Consider the following 13,876-nt stretch of genomic DNA (forward strand, 5'->3'; position numbering starts at 1 on the left):
GTGAGGACACTATCTCCATTGATATTGAGGCCTTTTGAGAGAACCAAATATAAAACCACGAGAGTCTATATTCAAAGTAGACAATGTCATACCACTGTGAAGACATGTGAAGAGTCGTTATCCCTAACACTCAAACTTACAATTGAAACTGATCGACTTTTTATCAAAGCTAAGCTTATTAAAACCGTGAGTGAAACATTTCCTCGTATCTCCATCCATCCTCACAAAAACATTAGGAAATTAAAAGCTAAAATCTCGAGGATTAGGAAGAGTAAAGGAAAACTAAGGTTTGAAGGGCGAAAGAGGCCAAAAATGAAAGAGCATAGAAGCATGACAACCTTCATAATTCCCAGTGACCCAATAATCCTTTTCCATTCTTCAAACCTTCCATGATGTTACATATGTACAAGAAAGAAACCTTAGAAATGACAGGAGAATTGATTCTTTTTTTTTTTTCCAAGTTCTTCCGCCAGTAACTACTGTTACATAATCAAAATACAAGGAACAAAAAGTGGAAGAAATTATTAATATAATACAGCTTTCGACGAGAGTACCTTGCATTTTGTTTCACTCGTATCTCTTCCCGAACTATGCTTTGTCCGAAGCTTTGTCTGGACTGGCACTTCTCTGGATGATTGTGGGCTTACAGGCTGTGGGCACTTTGGCGCCTCTTCATAGCCATATTCCCACACACAACTTTTTCTTTTTCTTCTTCCTTATCAAGAAGTAAAGCTACAGCACTGGCCCGACATCATTTCTTTTGTCTTTAACCTGTAATAATGCAGCACACAGGACATGAGCTACCCTTTTCACTAGTTAGCCAGAAGGGTACAAAATCTATAGTAAACTGGACTTGTGATATAAACTGAGATAGTAAAAAACACATTGCTCATGTTCTTCAAGTCTCAAAATCTAGAGAATGAAGTGCATCCAAAACTTCAAAGTTTCCAAAGGAGGATGAGGGTCTTTCTAGTATGGCAATGAAAGTAATGAGGGTCTTTCCGAAGGGGAGTAGACACCGAGCAGTGTGCCAGCGAGGACGCTGGCTCCAAAGGGGGTGAATTGTGAGATCCCACATCGATTGGAGAGAGTAACGAGTACAGCAAGGAAGCTGATACCCGAAGGGGTTGATTGTGTGGAAACCTCTCTCTAGAATACACGTTTTGAAACTTTGAGGGAAAGCCTAGAAAGAAAAGCCCAAAGAGAACAATATCGACTAAAGCCTAGAAAGGAAAGCCCAAAAAGAACAATATCGACTAGCAGTATGGTTTTGGTCGGGTCTGTTACGTCAACCAACCATTCACAAATTAGGAAAAACTATGTCAGACTCATCAGCAAAGATACAAACTCACAACTAGAATTCTATAACCAAAGGGAATATGGAAAGCGAGCTGCAAATCAAGTAAATAAACAACTTCTAAACACATTCAACTTACCAGTAACAGGTCTCAGTCTCTGAAAATCACAGACTTTGCCATACCCATCAGCGGTCTCAAGCAATCCGGTGTGAATTTCCGGGCAAACAAGTAAGATTCTGAATAATTGGATTTCCGTAGCTGGTGAATAAGCTTAGGAGAAACTTCTGAACTCCGATAAGTATAAGGATGCCCATTAGCAGTTCCAGTCCAATTAACCCGAGTTAGCGTGTACTGTGTGCAGCCACTCAGATCCTTCATCGAAAGAAGAGTTGGAAAATAGTGTTCTTCAGGGTAACAATCATCAGAACTTCGGCAAGGAATCCTAAATTTCTTCCACAACGTCCGATCATTAACAACCACCAATGCGTGCTTTCTAGTCAACACGAAGAACTGAGATCCAACACGAAATTTCTCAAACGGGACCTCAGGCATCATCGTGAATCGACCCCTGGCATTATACCTCTTCCAGAGATGCCGTTCTTTCGAGACAATCTCCACAAAACTCTTGAATCGAATCCGCACACCTATCCGGGTAAGCTCGGACTCAGTGGAGATTGAATCAAAAGTCGTCGAAGAAAACAGAGAATTATAGACATAAGAAAACGAATGAAGAGGAATACAATACTGAGACAAGAGAGCGAAGTACGCATTAGCCGGATCATCAATCATCGCCGTCGCGATAAGGCGGCGCGTGGCAGAGATGAGAGTTGGAGAACCACGATAAGTCCGCTTCGAAACAATAAAACGCCCTAGAAAAGGGCCACCAGGGCGCGAAATATTAACGGAAGGATCGGCATGAACATAAATATTGTAAAGATCAGAGTTATTAGGGAAGAAACGACTCCAAAGAGGAGCGAAATGGAGGTCGGAATTAGTAAGAAACAGGAAGGCAATCTTCAATTTCGGATTGGTGGAAGAGAGATGAGAGAAGGTTGATGGATTGTTAGCATTAGATCCGGCGGAGGCGCGACTGAAGAGGAAGAGATCGTCGTTCTCATCAGGCGGCGGGATTGGAATGGATTGCGGCCTTGAAGGGATGAATCGAGGAGCAAGAAGGAAGAGGATTGGGAGAGAAAGGATGAGGGAGAAAGAGAGAACGAATGGATTTGAGAACATGGAAGGAAGTGGGAGAGGAATTACGATTCTCAAGGCAGGAAAGTGCGATGAATTGAAGGAAAATCTGGTGGAAAAATGGTGATTATGGTCTGGAATCGTGACAGAAAGCGACGACGAAGAAGAAGAAGCGGCGGAGACTATGGATTTCTGGGAGAGCTTTGATTCATGAAACTCAGCCACTGTGAGCTCCGGCGAGCGAGAGAGAGAGAGACGTCGGAGAGATTGCGATGGCGAAGAGGACTGAGAATGGGCGACGAGGAAGGAGGGAGGCGGAAGGGTGAAGGAGGAGAACCCAACCTTTGACTCCGACAAGGTTCCGTGAATTAACGGCGTCTTAAAACTATGTACTTATTATTTTTAAATTATTTCCAATATTTTGTATCAGCTGTAATAAATTTTTAAAAATATATTTGTATTGTGTGTAAAATGATAAATATTATTATTAAATTTATTGAGTATTATTAAAATATAAGATTAAGCTGAATAAACATAAATTATTATATTAAAATTTTATAATTTAATTATCCAAAAAAAAATCTAATTAAATAAAATATTGAAAAATAGGACATAAAAAAATAATTGTGACTATAGAAAAAAAAATTAATAATGTCATTTATTATACTAAGTTAATTAATGATTTACTAAAATTGGTCGTAAATCTTTATATGAACTTAGAAAGTCAAATAGTTTCAATTATTTTTTAAGCTATATATAGTTTATTATATTATGGATTTTATTTTTTAAAAAATAAGTTTTAAACGTACTAAATATCTTATTTAATATATACGTTGCATTAATAATTAAAATCTAAAAAATTTTAAAAGCTTGATTTGTTGAAAACGTATTTTTGGGTTGGTCGGGTTAACCCGACCAAAAAATGTCAACTTGTGAATTGACTCAAGTTTTTCAGTTTTCTAAAAAAGTCAACCTAACTTAAACCGAAAAGAAATCTAACTTAACCCAACCTTTATATTCTAAGTTGGATATTCTGACATATGCGAGTTCTCGAGTCATATGAACACTTAAAAAATACAATAATAAAAAAAATAATAAATCCGGAGAGAAGAGATGAAATGACCATGTCATTAATACCTACCTTATTTTCATTGTCATGTCAACGTCATACGATGTATTGACAAGGATTAAGGGATGTAAGACCTATACCTCGGCTCGACTTATGCTTAGTTAGCTCGATAAGTTGTATCCTCAACTTGACTTATACTTAGTTAGCTTGATAATCCGTATCCTCAACTTTTCTTATCTTAGTTAGCTCAATAAGTCGTATCCGCAACTTGACTTATACTTAGTTAGCTCGATAAGCCGTATCCTTGACTTTTCTTATGCTTAGTTAGCTCAATAAGTCGTATCATCGCTTTGACTTATACTTAGTTAACTCGATAAGTTGTATCATCAAGTCAACTTATGTTTAGTTAGCTTGATACGTCGTAGCCTCGCCTTGACTTATACTTAGTTAGCTCGATAAGTCGTATCCTCAGTTTGATTTATGCTTAGTTAGCTCAATAAATCGTATCCTCACCTAGACTTTGCCTTAAACCTAATCAACAATTTACATAATCAATTTTTATACATTAATTATTATGTCAATTTCTATAAATTACATGGTAAATTAGGGGTGTTCATATGACTCGATAATCCGACCAACTCAAACCACTCGCCCCAAACCATAAAGGTTGGGTTGTGTTAATTTTTTTTTTTAGTTTGGGTCGAGTTGAATTTTGTAAAAATCGAAAATTGGGGTCGGTTCGCAAATTGACATTTTTTTTTATCGGATAACAATCCAAATCAACCTTTAAGATTAGTACGAAGATTAAGAATATTTAGGTCCGGTCAATTCTAATCCGGAAGGGTATTTATTTGAATTAAATGGTTTCATATAATTTAATTATTTAATTATTTTGAAGTCAATGATTTTGACTTTGTCCAACAAATAATACCTAGTCAAAGAAATTTTCCTAGTCATTTGCTAATTAATGATAATATTCAAATTATAAAAAGTCATAGTCAAAGGAGAGAGAAAAAAACCCAACACCGACACACCTGGGAGAATCAACTTGAATTATATTTGTCGGTTGGTTTGATAAATTTCGTTACTTTTTTATTTTTATTTTTTAAATTATTTTTTAAATTAAATCCATAAACAAAAACTCAAATTAATTTTGGTATTTATTATTTAATATATATATATATATATATAATTTATCTTTGACCTTTGGTTTGGTCAACAACTCTGACCCAATTAGTCATCAATTGGCTGAGAGGAATTTACCTTGCTAAATTAGGTGGGAATCTTTTCTACACTTTGGTCAACAAAAAGTCGCATTCACTAAAAAAAAAATAAATACTTTTAGAGATGTTCATCTAACGGGTGGAAAATTCTCAATTGAACGGGTAACAGAGAAAGGAGGGAGAGATTTCTTCCTATGAGCCAAATAGGGTTGGAGATTATATCCCTCGTCCTAATCTCCGTCTCGGTCCCATCTCCTTGTTGTCATCGCTCAATCACTTCCTTTTCCACTAAATGGTTGCTTAGGGACCTTAGCGTATGATCTAGGCTGTTTCTCTCTCAACTTTGAATATTAGCACCCCAAAAGTCTGTCTGTATGAATGATCTAGACCTGTATTCGAAATTTTCTTGGGGTTGGTAAAGGTGAAATGAGGCCACCCTAGCCCATTGAGTACTCTACCTCAGCCATCGACATCATCTATAAGTGTGAAAGTTATGTTATAATATTGAAATAGGAGGCAAGTTTTTCTATCTCTATCCCGCCTCGTTGACACCTCTATCGACTTCTCTCTCACACATCCTATGCTTCCAATAAATCAAATCAAGCTCGTGAATGACTAATTATTTATCGATCGTTTTAACATTTTCTTCTTCGAAACCAAACATTGAACAACAAATATACAAAGGGAGTAAAAAATTAACAAGACCAAATATCCACATGGTTGAAGACCATAAACACTGATGAACAATTACATACTCCCCCAATGATACTCACCAAACCAACCTTATTCCCTCATACATTTGCCAACCATTGCAACAACTCACTGTAAATAAACTCATAAATTCAAAGGAACACAAATTTGCTAGCGACCGACCCGATCATAACATGACGTTGCCATATTTACACATGATCCTGCAGCACATCCCCAAAAACTATACGTCTCGAACGGTTTTCCTCGTCGTTTGGAATGTGTTTAGTTCACTTATCAGTTTTGTGATCCGGGTTTTGTAGCTTTTGAGTCACCTCTCGATATCGGCTTCGGTTCAACGGTCGCTTTGCCAGCCGAGCTTCTCACCGTTCGATTTTGACTACCAGGATCTGCAATTGTTCAAATAAATGTAGATTAAGAAGTTGCTCGAGTCATAGGATTCTTCGGTTCATTGAGAAAGGTCTAATGCTAACTACAACCAATTGAAAACACTTTGGAGTGACCTAATGATAACGTCAAATATCGCACAATAGACATAAGCATGTATATAGAACGCGAGCCTAAGAGTAAATAAGTGTAATAGTTCAAACCCACCGCTAATAGATATTGTCCTCTTTGGGGTTTCCATTTAAGAAACGCGTCTGCAAGGGAGAAATTTTCACACCCTTATAAAGAATGTTTTTAAGGTCCAGCGTTCTCGTTGGTACTCGTTCCCCTCTCCAATCGATGTGGGATCTCACAATCCACCCTCTTTCAGGGCCCAGCATACTAGCTGGCACTCGTTCCTCTCTCAAATCGACGTGGGATTTCACAATCCACCCCTTTTGAGATCCAGTGTCCTCGTTGGCACACTGCCCCGTATCTGGCTCTGATATTCATTTGTAACAGCTCAAGCCCACCACTAGCAGATATTATCCTCTTTCAGCTTTCCCTTTCGAGCTTCCTCTCAAAGTTTTTAAAACACGTCGGCTAGGGAGAGGTTTCCACACTCTTATAAAGAATGTTTCGTTCCCCTTTCCAACCGAGGTGGGATCTCATAATCCACCTCTCTTCGGAGCCCAGCATGCTCACTATCACTCGTTCCCCTCTCCAATAAATGTGGGATATCACGAAAAGAGTAAGTAAACTCACCATTATTAGGCAGGGATAATCGCTTCTTTGCATTGTTTATCAATGGTGCAGATCTCTCTTTCGGATTGCTACGTGATCTTAAACCGGTATCTACTTTAGGTTTGACTTGTTCAAGTGGCCTCTCAGGTGCAAGTTTATGCTTGAGCTTTTGAATCTGTGCACTAGATACCTCTACAATGCCAGCTGACTTAGTCGGGGATGACGAACCACATCCATCAGAATGCGAGGCAGCGGTTCTTTGGCTTGAGAGGTTTGGTTGATCAGTCACTAAGTTTGTTTTCTTGCCAGTAGTTTGTAAATAAGATTTAGTGTTACTTTTTCCCTCAGCTGATCCGTTCTCACGAATCATCACTCCGTCTTTGAGATTGATGTCGAGAAAGCGGTTTTCCCACGGACGAACAGCCATCCATCTTTCCAACCAGTTCCAACCCCAGCTGCTTTTATCTGGTTCAAACTGGAAGAGGGCAGCCTGTTGTCTTGTTCCTGCTTGCCACTGAAGATGAGAGAAAATTCATCAGAGCTATACATCGAACATAAATTTTGAGTTTTGTTATAATTAGGCTTCCAATGTATTGTGAACAAGACAAAGAAAACAAAGGATGAATTATCCGGGTTACAACGGTTGAGGAGGAGAACGAAACATTCTTTATCAGGGTGTGGAAACCTCTCTCTAGCAGATGCATTTTAAAAACCTTGAGGGGAAGCCCGAAAGGGAAAGTCCAAAGAGGATATTATCTGCTAGTGGTGGACTTGGGCTGTTACAAATGGTATCAGAGTCAGACACTAGACGGTATGCTAGTGAGGACGCTGGCCCCAAAGGGGGTGTGGATTTTGAGATCCCATGTGGATTGGAGAAAGGAACGAGTGTCAACGAGGACGTTGAGCCCCGAAGGGGGTGGATTGTGAGATCCCACATCGATTGGAGAGGGGAACGAGTGCTAGCGAAAATACTGAGCCCCGAAGGTGGTGGATTGTGAGATCTCACATCGATTGGAGAGGGGAACGAGTGCCAGCTAGGATGCTGGGCCCTGAAGGGGGGTGGATTATGAGTTCCCACATTAGTCGGGGAGTTGAATGAAGTATTCTATATAAAGGTGTGAAAACCTCTCCCTAATAGACGCGTTTTAAAAACCTTGAGGGGAAGCCCGAAAAGAACATCTGTTGTGGGCTTGGGCTGTTACAAATGGTATCAGAAGCAAACAACAGGCGGTGCGAAGGAGGATAGATTGTGAGATCTCACATCGATTGGAGAGAGAAACGAGTGTTAGCGAGAATACTAGACCCGAAAGGAGGTGAATTGTGAGATCCCACATCGATTGGAGTGAGGAACAAGTGCCAACGAAGACGCTGGACCTTGAAGGGGGTGCATTGTGAGATCCCACATCGGTCGGGAAAGAGAACGAAACATTCTTTATAAGAGTGTGGAAACCTCTCCCTAGCATACACGTTTTTTTAAAAATCTTGAGGGGAAACTCGAAAGGAAAAGCCCAAAGAAGACAATATCTGCTAGTGATGGGCTTGGACTATTACAACATAAGTCTTTTACGAAGAAACCCGTCTTTCACTCAATGAGACGAGAGATTTAAAAGAACAAAATTGTTTCCCATTGTAGCAGGTAGTGGGAAATGAAATCAAAATATAGAGCAGATGAGGGATGGACTTGTTCTACCTGATGAGCCAGAGCATATGCCATGGCTCTCTCACGCTTAGCAGCAGCCTCCTGCCTTTTTAACAACTTTGCTTGAATTTCTTCAACAGATCCAACAGTGTCGCACCAACCATCCTGTACAATAGGCACAATCATTAAGAGTCTCACAGAAAGCATTTGGCGATCAATTATAAAAACTGCAAGCAGTGCAATATTGTGAGTTATTAAAAAGGGGAGACATAGTAGAAGCATCTAAAGGTGGTCGGTGGTCGTCCCATTATATTCATGTAACAGCCCAAATCCACCGCTAGCAGGTATTGTCCACTTTGGCCCGTTACGTATCGTCGTCAACCTCACGGTTCTAAAACGCGTCTACTAGGGAGAGGTTTCCACACATTTATAAGGAATGTTTCGTTCCCCTCTCCAACTGGGATTTCACTATCCACCCCTTTTAGGAGTCCAACATCCTCACTAGCACATCGCCCGGTGTCTAGCTCTGATACCATTTGTAACAGCCCAAGCCCACTATTAATAGATACTATCCGTTTTGGCCCGTTACATATCGCCATTAGCCTCACAGTTTTAAAACGTGTATGCTAGGGAGAGGTTTACACACTCTTATAAGGAATGTTGCGTACCCCTCTCCAACCGATGTGGGATCTCATAATCTATCCCTTTTGGAAGCCCAGCGTCCTCGCGGCACATCGCCCGGTGTCTGACTTTGATACTGTTTGTAATAACCCAAGCCCACCGCTAACAAATATTATCTGTTTTACCCCATTATGTATCACTGTCAGCCTCACGGTTTTAAAACGCGTTTGCTAGGGAGAGGTTTCCACACCCTTATAAGGAATGTTTCGTTCCGCTCTCCAACCAATGTGGTATCTCACATAGTCTAACTTAAAAGTCGAAACAGTTAGAAGTGCACATACAAGTATAAATGTTATATACTTTGTAATCTTACAAAAATTGCTTATTTCTTACTTCAATTTCTCGAACTCGAGCTTGGTTTTCAATTTGTTGTTGAAGTTTTTGTTGTGCAGTTTCACTTTCCAATGCAATACGTACATGCCTTGCTCGAACACGAGCCTGAACTCTCACTAAAGCTTGCATACAGCGTAGAGTTATTGCAGCTTGTTTTCTGACAGCATGACCCCTGACAAGAGCTTGAAGTCTAACCAATCCTTTGAGAGCTCGGAGAGCTCTTCTAGCCTGAAAGATAATGAGAAGAATATTCACATGAAAGAGTTTAGATTTATAAACTACAAAATCAAGAATAAGAAAAGGCATGCATCTATACACAGTTTCTAAAACGCGTCTGTTAAGGAGCCCAACGTCCTCACTAATACACCGCCTGGTGCCTAGCTCTAATATCATTTGTAATAGCTCAAGCCCACCACTAGCAGATATTGTACGTTTTAGCCCGTTACGTATCACCATCAGCCTCAGTTTTAAAACGCGTCTATAAGGGAGAGGTTTCCACACTCTTACAAGGAATGCTTTGTTTCTCAAAGGGACAAAGTGGACAATATCTGTTAGCGGTGGGCTTGGACTGTTACAAATGGTATCAAAGCCAGGTTACCGAGCGGTGTGCTAGTGAGGACGCTAGCCCCCCAAGGGCAATGGAATGTGAGATCTCACATCGGTTGGAGAGGCGAACAAAGCATTCCTTATAAGGGTATGGAAATCTCTCCATAATAGACGCGTTTTAAAACCATAAGGTTGACGGTGAAACGTAAAAAGCTAAAGCGTACAATATCTACTAGCGGTAAGCTTGGAATGTTATCCATAACATATATGTTGCTCTTTGCCCTCTTTGCAACAACCTTTTTTGATAGCTTCTTAGAATCTCTCTCTTTTTAGCTCTAATTTAGTTTAACTTGACCTCCCTCTTCAACAACTATACTTTAAATACAATTTTCATTGTTTCACTGATAAACTTTACATAAAATGAATTGAAGAAAAGTAATGCGAAAAACACGAATAAATTAGTACTAGCAATACCAGAAATCCTCGAAACATGGTTTGGATGCATATCGCGGCCTGTTCTTCTATATCGTTGTGTTGATTATGCAATGCATCATATGTTTGAAGTGAATCAGAAGGAATAGAAGCAGTTCCTGGATCGGAAAGAGCATTGGACTCTTCAACAAATGGGGTAAAATTCGAATTAAACTCGTGCTGAAGTTTATCTGCATCGATATCAATCGAATGCTTTCTCCGATGCCAAAACTTGTTGGTGGCTGTCCTCTGTATGATCAAAGAAAAGACATAAAAAAGGATATTCGAACGTCGAAGTATCGTGAATAGCACCGTTCCATCCACAACATAGAGAAAAGATATAGAGTATTTCAATTAGTTCGCAAGAAGAAAAAAAAAGTCATGAAACTAATGGAAAACTCAGCCATTTGCCTTCAAAAAGAAAGTCCAAGCTCACCGCTAGCATATATTGTCCTCTTTGAACTTTTCCTATCGGACTTTCGATATTGTCCTCTTTGAACTTTCCCTATCGTACTTTCCCTCAAGGTTTTTAAAATGTGATTGCTGGGAAGAAGTTTCCACACCCTTATAAAGAGCTTTTCTTATCGGGCTTTCCCTCAAGGTTTTTAAAACGCGTTTGCCGGGGAGAGATTTCCACACCAGTGTTTTGTTCTCTTCCCCAACCAATGTGGGATCTCACAATCCGCCCATTTTTGGGGTCCAGCATCCTCGTTGGCACACCACCTCGTGTCCACCCCCCTTCGGAGCCTAGCCTCCTTGTTGGCACATTGCCTAATGTTTGACTCTAATACCATTTGAAATAGCCCAAGCCCACCGCTAACGGATATTGTCTTCTTTGGGCTTTCCCTCTCGGACTTCCCCTCAAGGTTTTTAAAACGCGTCTGCTAGGGAGAGGTTTCCACACCCTTATAAAGAGTGTTTCGTTCTCCTCCCCAATCGAGGTAGGATCTCACAATCCACCCCCCTTCAGGGCCCAGCGTCCTAACTGACACTCGTTCCCTTCTCCAGTCGATCAGTGGAATCTGAAGGGAACTTGCTATCAAAAAGAAATTATCTTTTCGAAGTAATTGTTCATGTGTCCAACAAAAGTTGAAGGTCTAAAGTTTAGGTATCAATTAGCTTCATTTCACACAAGGAATCATTAAATTCAAAGTTACAAGTAAAAGTATCTTCCTCAAGGTTGTCAACCGAAAGATAAAGCCATTGAAACTCGCATTGAACATCAACGAGAAGGGTATAGAATTATAGATACCGCGTTTTCATCGTGTTCTGATGATTGAGATTTTTCTGACTTCTTTGAACCAACTAACGCTTTGAACCATTTTCCTGAAACTCCCATGGTTGCGTTGAACAAGAACAGACCAACAGCTAGAACCTGTCTTTCAAAGAGAATATGTCAGGAAAGACAACCAGAGAGTAAAGACTGCAGAAAGAAGACTAGCTCGTTACAAATATGAATAAAATTCCGTCAAGGAAAGATATTTTGCAAAGAAATTCCGACAGGAAGACTAAAAAAATAGGTGTATTGTAATGATCCAAGCACACCGCTAGCAAATATTGTCCTCTTTGGGGTTTTCCCTTCGAGCTTCCCTTAAAGGCTTTTAAAAACGCATCTACTAGGTGTCACGGTCATGCTCGTCCAAGGCGTGTTGCTCGCGGCCGCATGCCCATGTCACGCCAAACCCTTTAATTTTGTTCCATGTTGTATTGCCTTACTATTGTATTTTCTGTTCGTATGACCCTAGACCTACTAGACCTGAATTGCCCTAAAATGTACCTATAGAGAGGTGTGACTAGTTGTCAACTCCTCCCCTTGATTTTGTATGACTGTTCGGCGAAATCACGTCTAGGTTTACCAAACCTAAATCGCCTCAAAATGTAGTATAGGGGGTGCGACTGGTTGTCAAATTCTCCCTACCCGGAAAGTTATATGCTACTAAAGCCGTTGGGTTGCTTTTTGCTTGTATGCCATATAACATTGATTTCAATCTCTCTCTTTCAAAATCTCTATGCTCCAATTTTCTAAGACCTTCTTCTCAAATCGGGCTCACCCACCTCAACAATTCGGGTTACTATGAAAATTGAAGTTACTATGAAAAGACACTAACCTCAACAATTCGGGTTCACCCACGTTTCGACTTCGATATCAAATCACTATTCCACGGAGTTATTTATGTTCATTTCAGTTGCACAACAAGCAAATTTCCCAGATTTCTTGCAACCTACAAAGAACAGAAGATAAAAATCACCATTAAAAACATTCCCACGACAACGCGGATCGAGTAGCCAAAGATCCAGCTAACTGCCAACATAAGAACATAAGAACACTACCAAAATCAAGAAAAAAACAAACAAGAACACATCACTTACAGAAACATAAGCCTCCAGCCCTTAGAGATAAAAACTCACGACATTATGAATTTAAATGCAAATGAACAACAGTCAAGAACATGACACAAGACATCTATAAAAAGAACTTCCAATATCATCAAATTATGTCCTCCAAACACTTACAAATGGCAAACTTCATAGACATACATCAATGGTGAACGTCAGTTCTGAAAGGATAATACAGAGGCCTGGATTGTTCTTAAGCACATTCTTCAGGAATCAGAACAAATAAAGAAACCCCCAGTGGACTTAAGAACACCTATAACTCTACAACACAAACCCATATTAAAACCCTAAATGCAACTTATAGCAGCAGATCAGCACAAATTACAGTCCAAATAAGGCAAGTTCATCGAAGAACTCAGCTCATAGTGAGTGGAAGGGAGTTGAAGAACAAGAAAGTCAATGAGGGAAGTGGAGGGGGAAGGGGGAAGATACCTCAGGAGCCGTCTGATCCATCAATCAGTCAAAATGAGTCAAACCCAACTCAGTTCAATCATTTGGGTCACCAAAAAATTTCAATTTGGTTGAAGATATCTATCCACCAGCCATCAATCTGTTTCAGCAAAACAAGGATCGTCATCTTAAACCTGATAAAAAGGAGTGAACCAGTGAGAAGGACAACGTGAGAAGAAATTAAAGAACAAAAAAAAACCGCTCGAGGAAATTTGAGAACTGCAATTGAACGACGTCGTTCGAGGGGATAGTGGAAGATCGACGATGACCCATCGTAATGAATTCGGGTGAGGGCCCACGCCACCCTTCATGATTGGACGCGCGTTAGAACAAAGTGTTGTCCTTTTTGTTTTTTTATTACCTCAACCAATTTGTTCTTATTATTATTATTATTATTTTATATCACAAAAAAAATTATTTTAAAAATGGTTAGTTACGTGTCTTAGAGTTGGGTTAGGTGAGTTGATTCTAACGGTGTAAAGTTTTAAATTTATTTAATTGAATTCTATGCTATCAATGAATAAATAATGACTTAAATAATGAAATTAATATTAAATTTGATTTACATATGATTTGATTTAATTTTAATGTAGGTCCGACTTCTTATAATCTTAAAAAAAAAAAAAAAAAAAAACTATTTGTTATTTGAGAAATTTGACTCGTTTTCAAAATTTTAAAAATTTGTGTGCTTGAGACTTTATGTACATAAATGCTTCTATCGCCCACAACTAAGTAAAGTTACAACGTTGTAACTTTCACA

At 39.4% G+C, this 13,876-nt stretch overlaps 2 protein-coding genes across 8 annotated transcripts; both read right to left on the bottom strand.

The window, feature by feature from the left end:
* Positions 1-313: 313 nt before the first annotated feature.
* Positions 314-2,814, bottom strand: LOC111485574. Its single transcript, XM_023132506.1, has 2 exons — positions 1,437-2,814; positions 314-771 (listed from the first exon to the last, which is right to left on the bottom strand). Exon 1 carries the CDS (start codon positions 2,532-2,534, stop codon positions 1,449-1,451), a length of 1,086 nt encoding a protein of 361 aa, XP_022988274.1. The 5' UTR covers positions 2,535-2,814; the 3' UTR covers positions 314-771; positions 1,437-1,448.
* Positions 2,815-5,469: 2,655 nt separating this feature from the next.
* Positions 5,470-13,333, bottom strand: LOC111485356 (protein IQ-DOMAIN 1-like). Of its 7 annotated transcripts, none has more exons than XM_023132197.1 (8): positions 13,099-13,332; positions 12,401-12,491; positions 11,522-11,644; positions 10,273-10,518; positions 9,253-9,480; positions 8,287-8,403; positions 6,621-7,113; positions 5,470-5,878 (listed from the first exon to the last, which is right to left on the bottom strand). In XM_023132197.1, the coding sequence occupies exons 3-8, from the start codon at positions 11,606-11,608 to the stop codon at positions 5,766-5,768; spliced, it is 1,284 nt and encodes a 427-aa protein (XP_022987965.1). In that variant the 5' UTR covers positions 11,609-11,644; positions 12,401-12,491; positions 13,099-13,332; the 3' UTR covers positions 5,470-5,765. The 7 variants fall into 7 exon arrangements, with proteins under 7 accessions (XP_022987965.1, XP_022987964.1, XP_022987960.1 ...); XM_023132196.1 differs by having other exon boundaries at positions 11,522-11,692; XM_023132192.1 differs by having other exon boundaries at positions 12,378-12,491.
* Positions 13,334-13,876: the final 543 nt, after the last annotated feature.

The sequence above is a fragment of the Cucurbita maxima genome, unplaced genomic scaffold (genome assembly GCF_002738345.1).
Source record: "Cucurbita maxima cultivar Rimu unplaced genomic scaffold, Cmax_1.0 Cma_Scf00010, whole genome shotgun sequence".
NCBI classification, from domain to species: domain Eukaryota; kingdom Viridiplantae; phylum Streptophyta; class Magnoliopsida; order Cucurbitales; family Cucurbitaceae; genus Cucurbita; species Cucurbita maxima.